This window comes from Dendrobates tinctorius, unplaced genomic scaffold (assembly GCF_039654945.1).
Source record: "Dendrobates tinctorius isolate UK_male_01 unplaced genomic scaffold, ASM3965494v1 ptg000031l, whole genome shotgun sequence".
NCBI lineage: Eukaryota > Metazoa > Chordata > Amphibia > Anura > Dendrobatidae > Dendrobates > Dendrobates tinctorius.
This window is the reverse complement of record NW_027361699.1, coordinates 23,994,042-24,016,889: the sequence shown is the minus strand read 5'-3', so window position 1 is coordinate 24,016,889 and position 22,848 is coordinate 23,994,042. Positions and strand designations below refer to the sequence as shown.

The 22,848-nt window shown below is 44.0% G+C and overlaps 1 protein-coding gene across 4 annotated transcripts in view; it reads right to left on the bottom strand.

Annotated features, from left to right (window-relative positions):
- DOCK8 (dedicator of cytokinesis 8) overlaps positions 1-22,848 on the bottom strand; it is a 268,625-nt gene that overhangs the window by 5,607 nt on the left and 240,170 nt on the right. For 3 of the 4 annotated variants that reach the window (XM_073572263.1, XM_073572264.1, XM_073572265.1), the window contains 4 exons: positions 17,515-17,604; positions 3,544-3,780; positions 1,919-2,062; positions 121-227 (listed from right to left, as the gene is read on the bottom strand). In XM_073572263.1, coding sequence (XP_073428364.1) covers positions 121-227; positions 1,919-2,062; positions 3,544-3,780; positions 17,515-17,604 — 578 coding nt within the window. Of the gene's footprint in view, positions 1-120; positions 228-1,918; positions 2,063-3,543; positions 3,781-4,100; positions 4,336-17,514; positions 17,605-22,848 lie in introns of those variants that run through there. The other variant, XR_012231574.1, reaches the window with a different exon arrangement.

The window sequence follows — 22,848 nt, the reverse complement described above, 5'->3', positions numbered from 1 at the left end:
AAATGAAGGTAAGGGCACTTCCTTTACATCACGAGTCTCAATAAAGTATGGCATGCATAAATAACAGGCAATATAACACAGCAGGAAACCCCCAGGAGCGGAGATACAAGACACACATACCGCATAATGAATTCCTTGAAGCACAGTCTCAGCTTGTTGTGATGTCGATATAGTTTAGGGTCAGCGGGGATCTCAGCCAGAAAAACTTGAGCTACCTCTAGTGGTCCCTATTAAACATACATGCCAATGAAGAAACGTTACCAAAAAAATTGGTAGTCAAAGAAGTAATGATTTGGGTCATAACATGCAACTGATGTATATCTTATATTTCTTTTAACCTACTGCATATACAGTGAATGAAATAAGTAACACACAGCCAAGGAAACTCTTAATTAGTAACAGAGAAAGAAATAAAGTTGCTACAATGGCTCAGCCAATCACCAGACCTGGATTCAATAGTTAATTTATGGAAGAGACTAAAGCTCAGAATTCATAGCAGCCAAAAGGAACCTTTGAAGAGTGTTTGTGTGGAAGAATAGGCCAAAACCACACCTGAGCAATGCATGCAACTAGTTTCTCCATGCAGGAGGCGTCTTGAAGCTGTCATCACCAACAAAGGCTTTTGTATGAAGTATTACATACAGTCCAGTAAGCGTGTTCAATACTATTTCTCTGTATAATTTTTTATTATTACACATAACTTTATGGACATCTATGATTGGATTTCTTTGCCTGTGTGGATTGGAAGGGTTGTTATTGACTTCAGGTGATAATTTCATGTCAATAGCACCTTTAGAAATACATTTACTTAGAAAATTGGTGACGTGTTCAATACTTATTTTACTCGCTGTATTTCTAGTTGGCACTCCGAGGCGTCCCACTTATGGATATATACGATAGACACATTTTGGCTTCTATCCTGAACAAGATTCTTGTTTGAAAAAGGCTTCATGACAGACGCCGAAATGCATCTATTGAAGCTTCAATTGAATAAAGTCAAGAATTTGTTTCAACTTATGTGATAGTCGGTCTTTGTATATATCCATATTTAAAATATTTAAATTTCTTTTAAAGGAGTTAATATCACATTGATACCATATCCTAAGGATCAATATAAGATCGGTGTGGCACCGACACCCAGCAGCCCCATTGATGAGCTGTTGCAAGAAGTGAAGTACTGCAGAACATTATTTTTTGTTAATATGTGATCATTAGGGAAGCCAGGTGTTGAAATCACACCGATTTGATATTGATAACATTTATTTATGATATATACACACATATTAGGGTGCCATATCGATGACTTGTATTATTAGTATGACTGTATAGTTACACATCTAGAAGTTTTGTACAAAGATCATGTACACCAAAGTTACTTAGTCCAAACAGGTGTTGGTAGTTTTTGGATACATTTGCTTAGTGAACCTATATTGGTTCCCATGAAAATGATCATATTGTGGTTCCTTGGAATAATAAAGCATAATTTAGAAAACTTATTGTGGGTCTACTGTTCTTCAGTATGGAGGTATATGGAGGCTTTTTTCTGATGGCTGCCAGATACATCCGACAGTCAACAAATAGCATCCAGTTACAAATATATCCTCCTCCACACGTATTGATTTTAGGTGGGTATATATCCGTAATATGATTGTGTACTGACGCATTATATGGCGGCACACAGAGTTGCTATGAATCTGTACTAAGGAAACACTTGAACTCTATGCCTCTGCAAGTTTGTACTTAATAAATCACAAGCAGATCAAATGTGTAAATATGGATTACCAGTGGTCAATTTCTCCAGGGTTCACTATAATCACTTATTAGTACAACTGATAAAACTTTAATGTTTGAATGGCTTCCAATAATTGATCTGCATACTGTTATTAAATGAAATGCCTAATAATTGATTGTCACAAACCTGATTCACTGTGGCTCCCACAGAACCTTGCAGCACCATCTGAAGCATTTTTGCATCTGGAGGCTCCTGGTTGGTGGCAACAGCCAGTTCAAGTGTTTTTTTCTGCATGTCTTCTATGGCAACTTCTATGGGAGTCAGAATACACTAGAAGACACAAAGACACACAGTTTTGTTTTAAAACTTAAAAATGTTACAGCTAACCTGGTCATGCACAATAGATATACGTCAATCGATCACATATGTATGGAGAAGCCTAACCGCTGCCAATAAAAGTTCCTAGTGCCCAAAGTCTTACTAGGGCAGTCCACAACTGTCTCTGTGCAGACATACCCTATGATTGCCCTGCGTGCCTCTCAATGCATTTCTCCCTTGTAGGGTCAACAGGGGAAGGTAAATGTGCGCTTAAATTTGTATATGGGCTTGTCATCAACAGCCCTTTGGTGAGTGGAGTCTGGCATTATTTCGGCTGATACAGCATAAACAGAAAAACTGGTTCTTCAAATACCTGTATGAAGTGAAAGTGTACCAATCATGGGACCTTCTGTTAATTTCTTGGCATGTCATCACTTCCAAGTTCTGATTGACATTCAGATTGCGTATCAGAGATTTAGATCCAGAGAGGACTGGGATCGCGAGTGCATTCTCCTCCGTGGTGACATAGGCAAACATGCCCCCTTTATTTCTACGTATCAGCCAATACGGACGCGTCTACTTGACAGCCCCACGTGTCCCGTAGATGGCTCAAAATGCCCACCCCAATGTCACTGCATCTTATATGATACTGATTAAAAGTTAAGTTTTATTTACTTGTATCAGCGAAAAGGGGAGTGCACTACTTAACCACTGAGTTCATTGGGAGCCTGTGACACAGCAAAGCATCAGTGCTTTGCTATTTTATTCCTCTTTCTTTGCTATACTTTTTTTGCTATAGTAAATATGAGAATGAGTCAAGCCAAATTATACACATGTATTATCAGGACCTCCAACCTGTTAAGCCCCAAAGCAGAGAGGTATGACATGAGCAAATACGCCAGACATACAACACCCCATTATGCACAAATATTCATTGGTAACTTGTGTCCATGTAAGTGTGTCCTCGGTTGTCTGTAAACTTACTGATAATTCATTGTAATGTCCATATCAATTGTGCAAAGTGAAAAATTCAGCTTCAGTGATAAAGTCATCCTGCTACCTCTGTATGTAGGTTTCTTGGTGCTCACACTGTCCTTTACTTACTTACCGTACGGTAAACATGTCCAATGGACAACATATCACATATATATGCAGTGTGAGCCATTGTTATATTCCTCACTCAATACAGCTGCCAGAATTAATAAGCGTTTCATCTGTTTCCAGTATAATAGTTAGCCATTGTTAAAATATTTGTCATCACGCTCCTGCCATCATACTGCGTCTTTAAGTCAACATAAGCCTATTGTCCGCTGGCAGTCTATGGCTGCCAATGTATACACCATTGAGAACATTGTGACATTGTCAGGATCGAGAGGGTTCAGTCTCATTAGTGATACCAATCTCCTAACAGAACATTTCATTTCAGTGTTTGTGACCATAGATTTTAGATCATTTTCTGTTTTATTAGACTATTATTTTAGAATTTACTTTACCTCTTGCTTCTGGATAACATTTATGCGGGTCTTGATATAAGGAAAAGCATGCATTGTGGTCACAATGGTTTTCCTCTTGTACTGTTCACTGAGGTCTCCTCGAGGACGTCCATCACGAGTAAAGGGAGTGGTATACATAAACCGGCGTAGATTATAATTTTTCTCAAAATAAGTCATCCTGTATTTCATTTCATATTCCTCAAAGTATGGCTCCACAAATGTAATTTGTATGTAGGCCTGAAAGGCATTTTAGAGAATAAAGAATAAGTATAAAGCATAAGTTATGCCAATTATTCTCTTGTATTTGCGTAAAATCAATGGAATTCAGTAAAGAACTTTTACAAGCGTTACACTTCTGCTAAAATTTTGCAGCATTTTGATTTTTGCAGCTTACTTGGATCCAAAATTCTGTGTGGATTAGCTTAATACTTTATCTTAATAGTTACAGGGGTTTTGGAGATTTGTAAGACAAAAATGGAACTTCAGCCCTTGTAGAGTTAAATATTTCAGACTGACATCAGTCACCACAAAGGGGTGCTTACTGCATATGTACTTACATAGTTTCCCAAAAATTTTCAGAGGTGTCCACAAGTTTGGAAGTTATTCCCTATCTGAAGGGACCTCCAGCAATCCGGAGAACAGGGCTTCCGATTGAATGAAGTCGTGGTCGATCAGGATTATATGGGACTGTTGAAGACCCTCCAAGTGCAGCGCTTCGCTATCTCTGGTGCCATTAAGAATGAATCAAGTGTCAGTGCGTATGATCGACAACTCCTCCACTTACAGTTGAAACTAGAAGAATACATACACTATATAAAAAGACACATATGCATATTTTTCTCAATATTTTACAAGAAATCAGAATAAACCTTTCCTATTTTAGGTCAATTAAGATTTCCATAATTATTAATATTTGCCAAATGCCAGAATAATGAGAAAGAATGTTTTAAGGAATTTTTATTACTTACTGCAAAGTCAAAAGTATACATACACTAAGACTACTATGCCTTTAAATAATTCTGAACTAGCCATATGATGATGTTATGTGTTTGAAAGCTTCTGATTTTTGGCAACATCTGAGTTAATTAGAGACACACATGCGGATGTGTTTTAATGCACACCTGACACACATTGCTTCTTTATGCAGAATCATGGAAAAGTCTAAAGAAATCAGCCAAGATATCAGGAAGAGAATTGTGGACTTGCACAAGTCTGGCTCATCCTTTGGTACAATTTCAAGATACCTGAAGGCGCCTCTCGTTCATCTGTACAAACAATTATATGCAAGTGCAAACAAGATTGGAATGTCCAGTCATCCTACCACTCAGGAAGGAGACAGGTTCTGTGTCCCAGAGATGAACATGCTTTAGTCCAACATGTGCATATTAACCCAAGAACAAAAGCAAAAGACCTTGTGAAGATGAAACGAGGTGAAACGAGTACTGTATCACCATGGGCTAAAAGGAGACTCTGCCAGAAAGAAGCCATTAATCCAAAAGAAACATAAAAAAGCCAGAATAATATTATAATATTTGCAAATTCAAACAGGAACAAAGACCTTAGTTTATGGACACATGTCCTGTGGTCTGATGGAACTAAAATTGAACTTTTTAGGCATAATGACTATAGTTTCGTCTGGAGGAAAAAGGGAGAAACATGGAAGCTTAAGAACACCATCCCAACTGTGAAACACGGGAGTGGCAGCATCATGTTGTGGGGTTGTTTGGCTGGAGGTAGGACTGGTGGACTTCACAAAATAGATGGCATCATGAGAAAAGGAGATTTTTGTGTACTCACCGTAAAATCTCTTTCTCTTAGCCTTTAATTGGGGGACACAGAACCTTGGGTGTTATGCTGCTGTCCACTAGGAGGCGACACTATGCATAATCTGAAAAAGATTAACTTTGGCTCCTCCTCTGCAGTATACACCCCTGGACGGCGTCAGCCTTCTCCAGTTTCGTGCCAAAGCATAAGGAGGAACGTAACCAAATAACATAACCATGCCTGTAAGAAGGCTACTATGTACGAGCTCAAAGAACAATATGAGAACTCAACAGGAAACAACAGCCCGTAAGGGCAACAGGGTGGGAGCTGTGTCCCCCAATTAAAGGCTAAGAGAAAGAGATTTTACGGTGAGTACACAAAAATCTCCTTTACTCTGTCGCCTAATTGGGGGACACAGAACCTTGGGACGTCCCAAAGCAGTCCCTGGGTGGGAAGCAGTGGACGAATATTGTGCTGACAGTACCCTAGACTTGGGGTACTGCCGCCTGCAGAACCAGTCTACCCAGGCTCACATCCGCTGAGGACTGGGTATGAACACTGTAGTGTTTCGTAAACGTGTGTAGGCTAGTCCAAGTGGCCGCCTTGCACACTTGTTGTGCCGAAGCCTGATGCCGAATGGCCCAGGAGGCCCCTACTGCCCGTGTAGAGTGTGCCGTGATACCGGCCGGAAGAGGGGAACTGTTAAGTCGGTAGGCCTCATGTATGGTGGACCTGATCCACCTGGCAAGGGTAGCCTTGGAAGCCGGCAACCCCTTGCGACTACCTTCCGGAAGAATGAAGAGGGAATCAGATTTCCGGAAAGGTGCAGTCCTGGACACGTAAATTCGCAATGCTCTGACGAGGTCAAGCGTATGCAGAGCCTTCTCCACTCTATGAACCGGAAGCGGGCAAAGGGAAGGCAGTGAAATCTCTTCATTAAGGTGAAAGTTGGACACAACCTTCGGAAGGAAGGATGGTAGCGTGCAGAGAACCACCTTGTCCTGGTGAAAGGCTAGGAAAGGCCGTCTGCAGGAAAGTGCTGACAATTCCGACACTCTGCGTAACGAGGTGATCGCCACTAGAAAAACCACTTTCTGAGACAGAATGGAGAGTGGAACTCCTCTAAGAGGTTTGAAGGGTGGAGCTTGCAATGCTGTCAGGACCAGATTGAGGTCCCACGTATCCAGCGGACGTTTGTAGGGAGGAACCAATCGGGAAACTCCCTGGATGAAAGTCCTTACTTGCGGTTTAATAGCAATGCGCTTTTGAAAAAGGACTGAAAGCGCCGACACCTGACTCTTAAGCGAACTTAAGGATAGCTTGGCATCTAGGCCCGATTGAAGAAAACCTAGTACCTTCGGGAGGGAATAAGGGAGTGGGACTTGTCCATGAGAGTCGCACCAAGAAAAGAAAGCTCTCCAGGTACGATAATAGAGCTTGGCGGAGGCAGGCTTCCTTGCCCTGATCATAGTTGTAATGACTGCCGGTGAAAAAACCTGCCTGGGTTAGAATCCAGGTTTCAAGGGCCATGCCGTCAAATTGAGAGCCCCTGAATTCTGGTGGAAGAATGGACCTTGAGACAGAAGGTCGTGGCAGTCGGGTAGACGCCAGGGGGCGTCTGCCGTAAGTTGGACGATGTCGGCGTACCAAGTACGTCTGGGCCAGTCTGGCGCGATGAGGATGGTCGGAACTCCCTCTTGCTTGATCTTCCTCACGACCCTGGCGATTAGGGGGAGGGGTGGAAAAATGTACAGGAGTCGGAACTGGGACCAGTCCTGGACCAGGGCATCCGCTCCGAGCGACCGCGGGTCGTGTGTCCTGGCCATGAAATTGGGAACCTTGGTATTGAGATGGGATGCCATTAGGTCCACATCCGGGGTTCCCCAGCGTTGACAGATCTGGTAAAAAATCTCGGGATGGAGAGACCACTCCCCCGAGTCCATTCCTTGCCTGCTGAGGAAGTCGGCTTCCCAGTTTTCTACACCCGGAATGTGTACCGCAGAAAGTACCGACCTTGTGTCTTCCGCCCAGCGGAGGATATGAGCCACTTCTCTCATCGCCTGGGCGCTGCGGGTCCCGCCTTGGTGGTTCACGTATGCCACAGCCGTGGCATTGTCCGACTGTATCTGTATGTGCGAGGCTGCAAGCAAGTGATGAAAGGCTCTCAGTGCCAAGAGAATGGCCCTGATTTCCAGAACATTGATGGGCAATGTCACTTCCCTCGGTGACCACTTGCCCTGTGCCCTGTGATGTAGGTGCACCGCCCCCCAGCCTGTCAGGCTTGCATCGGTAGTCAGGATCTTCCATTGTCCTGAGAGGAATGGCTTCCCTCGTGTAAGCGAGGTTGGTTTGAGCCACCAATGCATGGACCTCCTGGTTGATGACGTCAACCTGAACTCCCTGTCGAGGGAGAAGGGGTTCCTGTCCCAAGATCTGAGTATGGCTAGTTGAAGGACCCTGAGTTGAAGCTGGGCAAATGGCACTGCCTCTATTGCTGCTGCCATCCGGCCGAGGACTCTCATGGCAAACCGGAGAGATCGAGGAGGACTGCGAAGGAGTGTGCGAACTCCCAGACGGATGGCCAATGTCTTGTCCTTGGGAAGGAGCACCAGGCCCCTGGCGGTGTCGAATACCATTCCCAGGAATGTTAGAGTCCGAGTTGGGATGGTCGACGATTTCTGTAGGTTGACTAGCCATCCCAGGCGACTCAGAGTGTCTAGAGTGATTGAGACACTGACCTCGCAGTCTTTGAAGGTGGGAGACTTGACGAGGAGGTCGTCCAGGTACGGGGCGACTAGGATGCCTCTTGAGTGCAGGACGTCCATGGTGGCCGCCATGACTTTGGTGAACGTTCTTGGAGCCGTGGCGAGTCCGAACGGAAGGGCGACAAACTGGTAGTGGTTTTGGTTGACCGCGAACCTGAGAAACCTTTGGTGGGCGGGAGCAATTGGTATGTGGAGATACGCATCCTGTATGTCTATGGAGGCGAGGTATTCTCCCTGATCCATGGATGCAATGATGGACCGGAGGGACTCCATGCGGAAATGACGGACCCGTACGTAATTGTTGAGCTGTTTTAGGTCCAGTATGGGTCGGACGCCGCCTCCTTTCTTGGGGACTACGAACAAATTTGAGTAGAATCCTCGGAATCTCTCGTTCGCGGGAATCGGCACCACAACTCCTGATTGAAGGAGAGAGGAAACCGCTTGGTGGAAAACACGAGCCTTTTCTGGTGGTGTTGGAGGAACAGAAAGGAAGAACCGGTTCGGTGGAACGGAAGTGAACTCTATCTTGTATCCGGAAGACACTATTTCCCTGACCCACCTGTCTTCTGTAATAGGCAGCCAGACTTGCTGAAAGAGTAAAAGTCGGCCGCCTACTGGTTGGGTGTCTACCGGAGGTCTCGAGTAATGATGAAGTGAAGTTCTGAGGTTTTCCTCCCTTGGGTTTCGCTTGGCCTGCTTTCGACTGCCAAGCCCTGTCCGGTCGCTGCTGCGTCCGTGGGTTGTCTCTGCGTGGAGAACGGTTGCGGTTTTGCACTGGGCGCGAAATGGACCAGCCTGAGGAATTCCGAAAGGATCGGAATCGCGTCTGGTTTCTTCGTTTAAACGTGCGTTTCGGTTTTAGTTGAGGGAGAGAGGTACTCCTACCCCCAGTGGCATTGGCTATCATGGTGTCCAACTTTTCGCCGAAAAGTCTTCCAGTAAAATACGGAAGTCGCGTGAGGGACTTCTTTGAGGCCGCATCCGCTTTCCATTCTCGCAGCCAGAGGATGCGTCGGATCGTGATGGCGTTAGATGCTATTCCCGCTACACCTCTGGCGGAATCCAGGGCTGCATGAATCATGTAGTCTGCTACCACTGCCATCTGGACCGCTTGGTCCGAGAGTTCAGGATTTGAAGCCTGAAGACCCTCCTGTAGTTTTTTGGCCCAAGCCAGGATGGCCTTGGATGCCCAAACTGAAGCAAATGCAGGGCCCAGAGAGGCGCCTGCCGCTTCGAAAATAGAATGTGATTAGGGAAGACCTTAGGTGGTTTTTGAACACTTTCGAAGCAAATCCTATGTTCTGGGACTTCCGGGGGCGACTCTGGAATTTTTAGCACCCGATGAATGGCAGAAATTATGTCCTCAACTAGCGCTGTATTGCTAGGGGGAGAAGGTACCACGGACCTGACCATTTCATTATCTGAGTCGGAGTCACAAATGCCCTCCGAATCCTGTGCCTCGCTAAGGTGATCCCTGGAGGGCGACCTGGGGCGGGGGTCTTCTGTGGTGGGGGATCCCTGTGGTAAATTGCACTGTCTGTCTGTGGCAGGGGACTGCCCAGGAGACCTGGAATGACGCTGTCTCTCCCTAGAGGGGGACGACCTTGTGCTATAGTGCGACTTAGGTGATCGAGACCTGTGGGTCCGCTTACGTCTGAGAGTCGGAAGCAGCATGTTCCTGAGACAAGCTGTCCGTTTGCTGTGTACCGTCCATAGCCGAGGCCCGACTCTGCAGAGCTTGCAGTAATGTAGCAGTTAGGTTGTCTATGGACTGTGACATAGACTGAGACATCTGAGTTGCCCATTCCGGCGTGGCCTGTGACACTGAAGCGTCAGTAGGGACTCCCTGGGGTTCTGACCCAGAATTCTGGATGCAGTCCCGGCAGTGCGGATACGTGCTGCCACTAGGGAGCGTGGCTTTGCAGGCTGTACAGAATGCATAGAAACATTCCTGCCTGGTTCTCTTCCTTGAGCCCGGCATAGTGCATAGAGGCTGGCTATAAGGGATCGTACAGGGGTGGCTACGCAGAGGGAACCCACAGAAAGCCTTATAGGAAGTATAGATTCACAGCTGAGTAATGAGAACCCAGCTGTGAGCTTACCCCACCGGTGTGCCCCTAGGTCCAGCGCCGACAGATCCAAGTTCTGTGCCCCCCAGAGACCGCTGTGATGCTCCTCTCCTGGATCTCATCCAGAAAAAATGGCCACCGGGGCTCTGAGGAGAGGGAGGAGGGGGCGGAGAGCTGAAAAGGGCACGCTGGGCTGTGTAAAAACGCGCCCTTTCTGCCTCAATCCGCCCCTTCTATGACACTCCAGCGTGTCATTTTGGTCATCCGGGGGGCGGGCCGGGGGGCGGGGAAAAGGTGGCGGCTTCAGCTAGGCCGAAGCCGCGGCCTAAATTAGAAGCCTGATGCCCAGGAGGGCTCCAGAGCGGCGCGGTAGTCCGGGGGGGGGCGGATTTGTACCAGACCCCCCCAGAATGGTCGACTGGATAGCGGTGGGGGTAGCAGGGGCAGCGGTTTTTGTATGGGGTGCCCCTGAAGCGCTATGGAGCCGCTGCTGTTGCAGAGACAGGGACGCAGAAAAACCCTGTCTCTGCTGTGCCATCCAGTCCGCACCCTCCCCCGGCCCCAACAGGATCCCTCAGCCGGCCTGGGGTCCCTGGAAGCTGCGGAATGCTGCCTGATCTCCGACCCTACCTGAGGCGTCTCAACCTAATACCCCCTGCGGGGGATTAGGGAGGGTGCGTCTGTCACCGTCAGGGGGTCTTCATCCTCGCCTCAACCTCAACCCAGACCCCTTAAAGGGGTTGGGGAAGGAGGGGGGTCTCGACCTCGAACCAGGACCCGAGGGACTGGGGAGGGAGCGACATGGGGAAAAACCACCTCGACCTCAACCGGGTACCCCTAATAGGGGACCGAGGAGGGAGCCATGCCGGGAGTCTCGCTGGAGACCCACTTTTCTTCATCTGTATTTCCGTGAAAAAAAGGAAAAAAAAAAAACGGAAGAAAAAAGGTGTGCCTCCTTGCGACACTAAGCAAAAACTGGAGAAGGCTGACGCCGTCCAGGGGTGTATACTGCAGAGGAGGAGCCAAAGTTAATCTTTTTCAGATTATGCATAGTGTCGCCTCCTAGTGGACAGCAGCATAAAACCCAAGGTTCTGTGTCCCCCAATTAGGCGACAGAGTAAAGAAGATTACGTGGCAATACTGAAGCAACACCTCAAGACATCAGCCAGGAAGTTAAAGCTTGGGCGGAAATGGGTCTTCCAAATGGACAATGACCCGAAGCATACTGCCAAAATGGTATCAAAGTGGCTTAAGGATAACAAAGTCAATGTTTTATAGAGGTCATCAAAAAGCCCTGATCTCAATCCTACTGAAAATTTAAGGGCAAAGCTGAAAAGGCAGGTGCGAGCAAGGCGACCTACAAACCTGGATCAGTTACACCAGTTTTGTAAGGAGGAATGGGTCCAAATTACGATCAACTATTGTGAGAAGCTTGTGGAAGGATATCCCAAACATTTGTCCCAAGTTATTCACTTTAAAGGCAATGGTACCAAATATTAATGAAATGTACGTAAACTTTTGACTTTTCAGTGATAAAAATGCCTTAAAATACTTTTTCTCTCTCATTACTCTGGCATTTGGCAAATATTAATAATTATGGTAATCCTAATGAACCAAAACGGGAAATATTTACTATGATTTCATGCCAGATATTGAGAAAAACATGCATATGTGTCTTCTGGTTTCAACTGTACATGGGGTTCTCCAGAGCCACGGTTCTCTGGATCAGTGGGAGTCCCAACAATCATACCCCCAGAAATAGAGAATTCATACCCTATCCCATGGATAGTGGAAAACTTCCAAACTTGAGAACACCCCTTTAAAAGCAACGGGAATGCAGTAAGCTCCTTGGTTCCTTAACCCCTTCCTGACATGAGACGTACTATCCCGTCCACGGTACCCGGGCCCGTATGACCGGGGACGGGATAGTACGTCTACCGCGATCAGCGGCGCCCACGTGGTGAGCGCCGCTGATCGCGGCCGGGTGTCAGCTGATTATCACAGCTGACACCCGGCACAATGTGTCAGGGGCGGTCACGGACCGCCCCCGACACATTAACCCCTTGCACACCGCGATCAAACGCGATCGCGGTGTACCGGGAGTTAAAGGGAAGCATCGGCAGGGAGGGGGCTCCCTCCGTGCTTCCCTGAGCCCCCCACGGCAGCGCAATGTGCAGCGCTGCTGCGGGGGACTCCTATCCTCCAGGCCCCCGAATCCAAGATGGCGACGGGGGCCTTCGGGGGCCTGGGGAAGCTGGCTTCCTCAGTGCCTGCAAAGCGCAGGCATGAGGAAGCCTTGTGCACTGCCTGTGACAGATTGCTGATCTGTCACAGTGATCTGTGATGTGACAGATCAGCGATCTGTCACAGGACAGTGATGTCCCACCTGGGACTATGTAATAAAGTAAAAAAAAATTTAAAAAAAAGTGTAAAAATAAATTAAAAAAAATCGCCAAATAAATTAGTAAAAAAAAAAAAAAATATTCCCCAATAAATTCATTTTTTTAAAATAATAAAAAAAAAAAACAATAAATGTACACATATTAGGTATCGCCGCGTCCGTAACGACCTGCCCTATAAAACTGTCCCATTAGTTAACCCCTTTAGAGAACCCCTTAAAAAATAAAAATAAAAAACGAAGCAAAAAATAATGATTTATTATCATACCGCCAAACAAAAAGTGCAATAACGCGAGATCAAAAAGACGCATATAAATATCCATGGTACCGCTGAAAACGTCATCTTGTCCCGCAAAAAACGATCCACCATACAGCATCATCAGCAAAAAAATAAAAAAGTTATAACTCGCAGAATAAAGCGATGCAAAAATAATTATTTTTTATATAAAATAGTTTTCATTGCATAAAACCGACAAAAACATAAAAAAACGACCTAAATGAGGTATCGCTGTAACCGTACTGACCCGAAGAATAAAAGCGCTTTATCAATTTTACCGCACGCGGAACGGTGTAAACGCACCCCCCCCAAAAGAAATTCATGAAACGCTGGTTTTTGTTCATTCTGCGTCCCAAAAATCGGAATAAAAAGCGATCAAAAAATTTCACGTGCCCGAAAATGGTACCAATAAAAACGTCAACTCGTCCCGCAAAAAATAAGACCTCACATGACTCGGTGGGTCAAAATACGGAAAAATTATAGCTCTCAATATGTGGTGATGCAAAAACTATTTTTACAATAAAAAGCGTCTTTTAGCGTGCGACAGCCGCCAAACATAAAAACCGCCATAAATAGTAAATCAAACCCCCCGTTATCACCCCTTTAGTTAGGGAAAAATAATAAAATAAAAAAAATGTATTTATTTCCATTTTTCCATTAGGGTTAGGGCTAGGGTTAGGGCTAGGGGTGTGTTGGGGTAGGGTTAGGTTAGGGTTAGGGCTAGGGTTAGGGTTAGGGCTAGGGTTAGGGTTAGGGCTAGGGTTAGGGTTAGGGCTAGGGTTAGGGGCGTGTTGAGGTTCGGGTTGGAGTTAGAATTGGGGGTTTCCACTGTTTGGGCACATCAGGGGCTCTCCAAATGCAACATGGCGTCTGATCTCAATTCCAGCCAATTCTGAGTTGAAAAAGTCAAATGGTGCTCCTTCCCTTCCAAGCTCTGCTATGCGCCCAAACAGTGTTTTACCCCCTCATGTAGGGTATCAGCCTACTCAGGACAAATTGCAAAACAATTTTTGGGGTCCAATTTCTCCTGTTACCCTTAGGAAAATAAAAAATTGGGGGCAAAAATATCATTTTTGTGGAAAAAAAATGATTTTTTTATTTTCACGTCCGAGTGTTATAAACTTCTGTGAAGCACTTGGGGGTTCAAAGTGCTCACCACACATCTAGATAAGTTCCGTGGGGGGTCTAGTGTCCAAAATGGGGTCACTTGTGGGGAGTTTCAATAGTTTAGGTACATCAGGGGCTCTCCAAACGCACATGACAACCGCAGACCATTCCATCAAAGTCTGCGCTCCAAAACGTCACTGCTTCCCTTCCGAGCCCCGACGTGTGTCCATACAGTAGTTTTCTCCCACATATGGGGTGTCAGCGTACTCAGGACAAATTGGACAACAACTTTTGGGGTCCAATTTCTCCTGGTACCCTTGGGAAAATAAAAAAAATGGTGACTAAAAGATCATGTTTGTGGAAAAAATACGAATTTTTTATTTTCACGCCCGGGCGTTGTAAACTTCTGTGAAGCACTGGGGGGGTCAAAGTGCTCACCACACATCTAGATAAGTTCCTTGGGGGGTCTAGTTTACAAAATGGTGTCATTTGTGGGGGGTTTCCACTGTTTAGGTACATTAGGGGCTCTCCAAAGGCAACATGACACCCGCAGACCATTCCATCAAAGTCTGCATTCCAAAACCTCACTACTTCCCTTCCGAGCCCTGACGTGTGCCCATACAGTAGTTTTCTCCCACATATGGGGTAGCAGCGTACTCAGGACAAATTGGAAAACAACTTTTGGGGTCCAATTTCTCCTGGTACCCTTGGGAAAATAAAAAAAATGGTGACTAAAAGATCATGTTTGTGGAAAAAATACGAATTTTTTATTTTCACGCCCGGGCGTTGTAAACTTCTGTGAAGCACTGGGGGGGTCAAAGTGCTCACCACACATCTAGATAAGTTCCTTGGGGGTCTAGTTTACAAAATGGTGTCATTTGTGGGGGGTTTCCACTGTTTAGGTACATTAGGGGCTCTCCAAAGGCAACATGACACCCGCAGACCATTCCATCAAAGTCTGCATTCCAAAACGTCACTACTTCCCTTCCGAGCCCTGACGTGTGCCCATACAGTAGTTTTCTCCCACATATGGGGTAGCAGCGTACTCAGGACAAATTGGAAAACAACTTTTGGGGTCCAATTTCTCCTGGTACCCTTGGGAAAATAAAAAAATGGTGACTAAAAGATCATGTTTGTGGAAAAAATACGAATTTTTTATTTTCACGCCCGGGCGTTGTAAACTTCTGTGAAGCACTGGGGGGGTCAAAGTGCTCACCACACATCTAGATAAGTTCCTTGGGGGGTCTAGTTTACAAAATGGTGTCATTTGTGGGGGGTTTCCACTGTTTAGGTACATTAGGGGCTCTCCAAAGGCAATATCACACCCGCAGACCATTCCATCAAAGTCTGCATTCCAAAACGTCACTACTTCCCTTCCGAGCCCCGACGTGTGCCCATACAGTAGTTTTCTCCCACATATGGGGTATCAGCATACTCAGGACAAATTGGACAACAACTTTTGGGGTCCAATTTCTCCTGGTACCCTTGGGAAAATAAAAAAATGGTGACTAAAAGATCATGTTTGTGGAAAAAATACGAATTTTTTATTTTCACGCCCGGGCGTTGTAAACTTCTGTGAAGCACTGGGGGGGTCAAAGTGCTCACCACACATCTAGATAAGTTCCTTAGGGGGTCTAGTTTCCAAAATGGTGTCATTTGTGGGGGGTTCCACTGTTTTGGTACATCAGGAGTTTTCCAAACGCGACATGGTGTCCGATCTCAATTCCAGCCAAAAACGTCAAATGGCGCTGCTTCCCTTCCGAGCTCTGCCATGCCCCCAAATAGTGGTTTACCCCCACATGTGGGGTATCAGCGTACTCAGGACAAATTGCACAATAACTTTTAGGGTCCTGTTACCCTTGGAAAAATAAGAATTGAGGGTGAAAAGATCATTTTTGTGGAAAAAATATGATTTTTTAATTGTATGGCTTTATGTTATAAACTTCTGTGAAGCCCATGGGGGTTCAAAGTTCTCACCACACATCTAGATAAGTTCCTTAGGGTGTCTAGTTTCCAAAATGGTGTCATTTGTGGGGGGTTTCCACTGTTTTGGTACATCAGGGGTTTTCCAAACGCGACATGGTGTCCGATCTCAATTCCAGCCAAAAACGTCAAATGGCGCTGCTTCCCTTCCGAGCTCTGCCATGCGCCCAAATAGTGGTTTACCCCCACATGTGGGGTATCAGCGTACTCAGGACAAATTGCACAATAACTTTTAGGGTCCTGTTACCCTTGGGAAAATAAAAATTGGGGTGAAAAGATCATTTTTGTGGAAAAAATATGATTTTTTAATTGTACCGCTGTACGTTATAAACTTCTGTAAAGCCCTTGTGGGTTCAAAGTTCTCACCACATATCTAGATAAGTTCCTTGGGGGGTCTAGTTTCCAAAATGGGGTCACTTGTAGGGGGTTTCCACTGTTTAGGTACATCAGGGACTCTCCAAACGTGACATGGCGTCCAATCTGAATTCCAGCCAATTTTGCATTGAAAAAGTCAAACAGCGCTCCTTCCATTCTGAGCTCTGCCATGCGCCGAAACAGTCGTTCCCCCCCACATATCAGGTATCTGCGTACTCAGGACAAATTGCACAATAACTTTTGCAGTTCAATTTCTCCTGTTACCCTTGGTAAAATAAAAAAAATTGAACCTGAAGTATTTTTTTTATGAAAAAAAGTTAGATGTTCATTTTTTTTTAAATATTCAAAAAAATTCCTGTGACGCACCTAAAGGGTTAATAAACTTCTTGAATGTGGTTTTGAGCACCTTAAGGGGTGCAGTTTTTAGAATGGTGTCACTTTTGTGTATTTTCTATCATATAGACCCCTCAAAGTGGCTTCAAATGTGATGTGGTCCTAAAAATAAAATGGTGTTGTAAAAATGAGAAATCGCTGGTCAACTTTTAACCCTTATAACTTCCTAACAAAAAAAAATTTTGGTTCCAAAATTGTGCTGATGTAAAGTAAACATGTGGGAAATGTTAGTTATCAAGTTTTTTGTGTGCCTTATCTCTGTGATTTAAGGGCATAAAAATTCAAAGTTGGAAAATTGCGAAATTTTCAAAATTTTCGCCAAATTTCCGTTTTTCTCACAAATAAACGCAAGTTATTTGAATGAAATTTTACCACTAACATGAAGTACAATATGTCACGAGAAAACAATGTCAGAATCACCGGGATCCATGGAAGCGTTCGAGAGTTATGACCTCATAAAGGTACAGTGGTCAGAATTTTAAAAATTGGCCCGGTCATGAACGTGCAAACCACCCTTGGGGGTGAAGGGGTTAAAGTGGTAGCGGCAGTATATTGTGAACTCATCTGCAAGCATAGAACTGTTTTCCTAACCCGTGGTCCCATTTTTTATCTGTTTGCATTTTGCAAACTTAACCAGAAAACATGCCCCTATGTGTCTATATGCTGTGGAAAACACTGACAGCACAAGGATGAAAAACTCTGACTTCTAAATAAAGCCATATTTAGATATAGCATGAAAATCAATTAGGGCTGAATTTTGAACCTGAAAATTAAATGCTAAAAAAAGTTTCCCAGGTAATGATGAAGAAAGCTAAACTGAATTAAAATATTTACGGTACCTTGTTGGGATCCAGTCTTGACTTATCTAAAGGAGCCGAGTCTTTAATCACCTCCACCATATGTTCTCCAAAACAATTGCCATAAAATCCCTACAATGACAAAAAAACTCCAAAAGTTAATTTTACCAATATTATTCAAGAAAAAGGACATTTATTATCTATATATATATATATATATATATATATATATATACATAGACAGATAGATATATATATGCCACTTTTGAAAGCACTCTTACTTTGCATCATTTTCCACTCCTACATGCTGTATAAAAAGTATTGATGCGGACAGAGTCCTATTAAACCCGATGGAGTGCCTTGTGTTCAGAGCAGGACACCTGTGAGTCACAAGGCAAAATAAAAGAAAGAATGGAATGGTTGTGTCCAAGTACTGACCCAGTCAGATTTTTAGGAAAACCCGTCAAAGTCTTTTATTTTTAGAGGGATTTGCAGGTTTGGTAGTGGGGTGAATTCCTCTCTCCACTCCGTGTTTTGGAAGTGGCTCTATTCCATTTAAATCTGTCAGTTTTGCCTTGGGTGTGTCACTTTGGAGTTTGCAAGCTGCAGATCAGGAGGCTCTGTGCAACCCAGGTCTATGAGGAGCCAACACAGAGCAAGGGACTTCAAAGCAGCTGACGCACTTAAGAGACACAGTAGTGCTATTGTCCAGGGCAATGGGTTTTGAACATGGACTGTACTTGTGAAAACCCGGCTGTAATCCGGAGGATATCACTCCTGTATGTGAGTCTGAAAATGAAGACACTGTTTACGTTGAACTTCCTGTGGTCCCTGCCTATCTGTCGCACAACACCAACCCCACTGCACTACAAGATATATACATATATATATACTTTTTTTTAAAATATATATATATATATTGTGACAAAGTCACTATCAAAATACTGGAGGGGAGCTATGTTTCAGTGATAGCAACCTAGGAAATTGCTCTAGCACATTGGAAGTGCTAAAAAGGGTTAATCAGCTATGCTTAGTGTTAGATTCATGTTGATGAGGTGGGAAGAGTCCAGAGAATAAATACCCAGCCTTTTAGAGCATTCAGGATGGGGTGAGCCTGGAGGTTGAAGCTCTGGAGCTGTGTTTTTCCTGTTAGGAAAATCTGAACCTTTTGTCGTTTGTTCTTGAAGCGGACGAATTCCCGTAGAAACAAGGACTGTGTCATAAGTTATGTCTTTGTTTTCCTTTTAGGCCAGGAAGGCCGGGTTTGTTTTTTCTAAAGTTGCACTGGTTTATGAAGTACTAGTAATAAACCAGTGGAAGATTTAAAGAGATAGTGTTCCTGTGTCTACCTTAATGTGTAGCCAAGTGAGCCGATCTACCAATGTGTGTGTGTGTGTGCGTGCATATAATATATATATATATATATATATATATATATTTTACTATGTGCTGCTTAAAAAAATAAAGGAAAAACAACATAGTACATCGGGTTAAGTGTTCCCTTTATTTTTTTGAGCAGTATATATATACACTGTGTATATATATAATATATATGTATATTGCTCAAAACTAAAGGTAACACTAGAATATCACATCCTAGATATCACAGAATTAAGTATTTCAGTTGCAAATCTTTATTCATTACATAGTTAAATATGTTGAGGACGATAAAACAAAAATGATCAATGTAAATCAATTAATTAATATAACATGGAGTCTGGATTTGGAATAATACTCAAAATCAAAGTGGAAAATTAAATTACTAGCTGATCCAACTTCAGTGGAAATTCCTCAAGACAAGTAAATGATGCTCACTAGTGTGTGTGGACTCCAAGTCCTTGTATGACCTCCCTACAATGCCTGGGCACATTCCTGATAAGGCAGCAAATTTCTCCTAAGGGATCTTCTCCCAGACCTGGACAGTTTGTAGTGCAAAGTAGCATTGGCGGATGGACATGAGGTCCCAGATGTGCTCAATTGGATTCATGTCTGGTGAATAGGCAGGCCACTCCATAGCATCAATGCCTTCATCATGCAGGAACTGCTGAAACTCTTCAGCCACATAAGGCCTAGCATTGTCATGCATCAGAAGGAACCCAGGGCCCAGTGCACCTGCATATGGTCTCACAATGGGTCTGAGGATCTCATCCCAGTACCTAATGGCAGTCAGGGTACCTCTGGCTAGCACATGGAGAGCTGTGCAGCTCTCCAAATACATGCCTCCCTACACCATTACTGTCCCAGTGCCAAACCGGTCATGCTGGAGGATGTTGCAGGCAGCAGAACGTTCTCCACGGCGTCTCCAGACTCTATCATGTCTGTTACATCTCCTTAGAATCATAGAATCGCAGAGTTGGAAGGGACCTCCTGGGCCATCTGGTCCAACCCCCTGCTCAAAGCAGGATTCGCTAAATCATCCCAGTCAGATGTCTGTCCAGCCTCTGTTTGAAGACTTCCATTGAAGGAGAACTCACCACTTCTCGTGGCAGCCTGTTCCACTCACTGATCACTCTAACTGTCAAAAAGTTTTTTCTAATATCTAATCTGTGTCTCCTCCCATTCAGTTTCATCCCATTGCTTCTAGACTTTCCTTGTGCAAATGAGAATAAAGTTGATCCTTCTACAATGTGACAGCCCTTTAGATATTTGTAGACAGCTATTAAGTCTCCTCTCAGTCTTCTCTCTTGCAAACTAAACATTCCCAAATCCTGCAACCTTTCCTCATAAGACAGGGTTTGCAGACCGGTCACCATTCTGGTCGCTCTTTTCTGAACTTGCTCCAGTTTGTTGATGTCTTTTTTAAAATGTGGTGCCCAAAACTGGACACAATATTCCAGATGAGGTCTGACCAAAGAGGAGTAGAGGGAAATAATGACTTCACGTGATCTAGACTGTATGCTTCTGTTAATACATCCTAGAATTGCATTTGCCTTTTTTGCTGCTGCATCACACTGTTGACTCATATTCAGTCTGTGATCTATTAGTATACCCAAGTCTTTTTCACATGTGCTGTCACGTAGCCCTATTCCTCCCATTCTATATTTGCTTTTTTCATTTTTATTGCCCAGATGTAGTACTTTGCATTTCTCCCTGTTAAAAACCATTCTGTTAGTTGCTGCCCACTTCTCCAGTTTATTTAAATCTTTTTGAATCCTCTCTCTCTCTTCTCTAGTATTAGCTATCCCTCCTAGCTTTGTGTCATCAGCAAATTTAATCAGTTTACCCTCAATTCCTTCATCTAAATCGTTGATAAAGATGTTGAACAATACAGGGCCCAGGACAGAGCCCTGTGGTACCCCACTTGAGACATTCTTCCAACTGGATGTGCAGCCATTTACGACCACTCTTTGGGTCCGATCACTAAGCCAGTTATGAATCCACCTAACAGTTGCCTTGTCCATTCCATACTTAGTCATTTTTTCAATAAGGATTGTATGAGAGACTTTGTCAAATGCTTTGCTGAAGTCAAGATATACTATATCTACAGCATTTCCTTGATCCACCCAATCAGTGATACCATCATAGAAGGAAATTAAGTTAGTCGGACATGACTTATTAGTTACAAACCCATGCTGACTCTGTTTAATCACTTCATTCTTATCCAGGTATTGACATACATGTTTAATAATTTGTTCAAAGATCTTTCCTGGTATAGAAGTCAGACTCACCGGCCTATAGTTGCCTGGGTCCACCTTCTTCCCCTTTTTGAAGATAGGAACAACATTTGCTCTTCTCCAGTCTTCTGGCACTTCTCCTGTTCTCCAAGAATTTTCAAAGATTATGGAGAGGGGTTCAAAAATTTCTTCTGCTATCTCCTTCAGTACTCTGGGGTGTAATTCATCTGGACCTGGAGACTTGAATTCATTTAGGTTAGCTAAGTGTTTCCTCACTATCTTTCTGTTTATAGATATCCTGGATTCTTCTAATCCCTTAATAGGACAGTGAATAACAGTTGATGTTACATTTCCTTTCTGAGAGAAAACAGATGCAAAATAGGAATTTAAAAGTTCAGCCTTCTCAACATCCTGTCTTACCATTTCATCATTTTCATCCTGTAAAAATCCTATAGCATCTTTGACTTTTCTTTTACTTTTGACATATCCCCAAAATCCTTTATTATTTCTTTTGACATCTCTTGCAAGCCTCAATTCATTTTCAGCTTTAGCTAATCTGATTTGTGCCCTGCAGGTTCTGCAGACAGCATTATATTCTTCTTTAGATATGCCTCCCTCTTTCCATTTTATAAACATTTTTTTCTTCCTTTTTAGCATGTGCTTAAGTTCTGTGTTCATCCATCCTGGTTTCCTTAAATGCTTCCTATTCTTCCCTCTTTTCGGAATTGTTAACAACTGTGCTTTGAGAATTTCATTTTTCAAGATTTCCCATCCTTTCTGGACATTTTTGTCTTTAAGGATATCCAGCCATTGGATCCCTCCAATTCTCTTTCTGAATCCCTTAAAATCTGCCTTTCTGAAATCTAACCATGACGTCTGAGTCTTCACAGGTCTTCCGCCTCTAGTTATCCAAAATTCTAAAATAGCATGGTCGCTACCTCCTAGGGTCCCAGCCACTTTTACCTCCTCAACCATTTCCTCCCTGTTTATAAGGATTAGATCCAAGGTAGCAGTTCCCCTTGTTTTCTCCCTTACCTTTTGGAAGATAAAGTTGTCAGCAAGAGAGGATAAGAATTTCCTTGACCTGTTAGTTTTGCCTGAGAGAGATTCCCAGCAAATGTCTGGATAGTTGAAATCTCCCATGACAACTATGTCATATTTTTTGGAGAACTTGGCCATTTGATGCATAAAGAGTTCATCCATATCTTCAGCTTGCACAGGCGGCCTGTAGTAAATGCCTACAATGGTGTCCTTTCCATTGTTCTGTCCTTGTATTCTTACCCAAACAGTTTCCACAGAATTCCCAGTCTCTGAAGCTTCAATATCTGTGCAGATATACGCGTTTCTAACATACAATGCGACACCCCCTCCTCGTTTATCAAGTCTGTTTCTTGCAAATAAGTTGTATCCTTCTAGTCTTGTATTCCAATAATGTGTATTGTCCCACCAAGTTTCAGTGATTCCAATGACATCATATTTCTTTTCCTGTGTTAGTAGTTCCAATTCTGCTCAATGTAAACCTTCTGTCATCCGTGAGGAGCACAGGGCACCATTGTCGAATCTGCCAATCTTGGAGTTCTCTGGCAACTGCCAATCGCCTTGTAAGCACAACCCCCACTTGTGGACGTCGGGCCTTAATACCAACCTCATGAAGTCTGTTTCTGACAATTTTAGACATGGATGTTAGTGAATGTAAGAAGAGAAGGAAGATCCGGCACTGAAGACTTGATAAAATCCACAGGAAACTTTATTCACATATTTT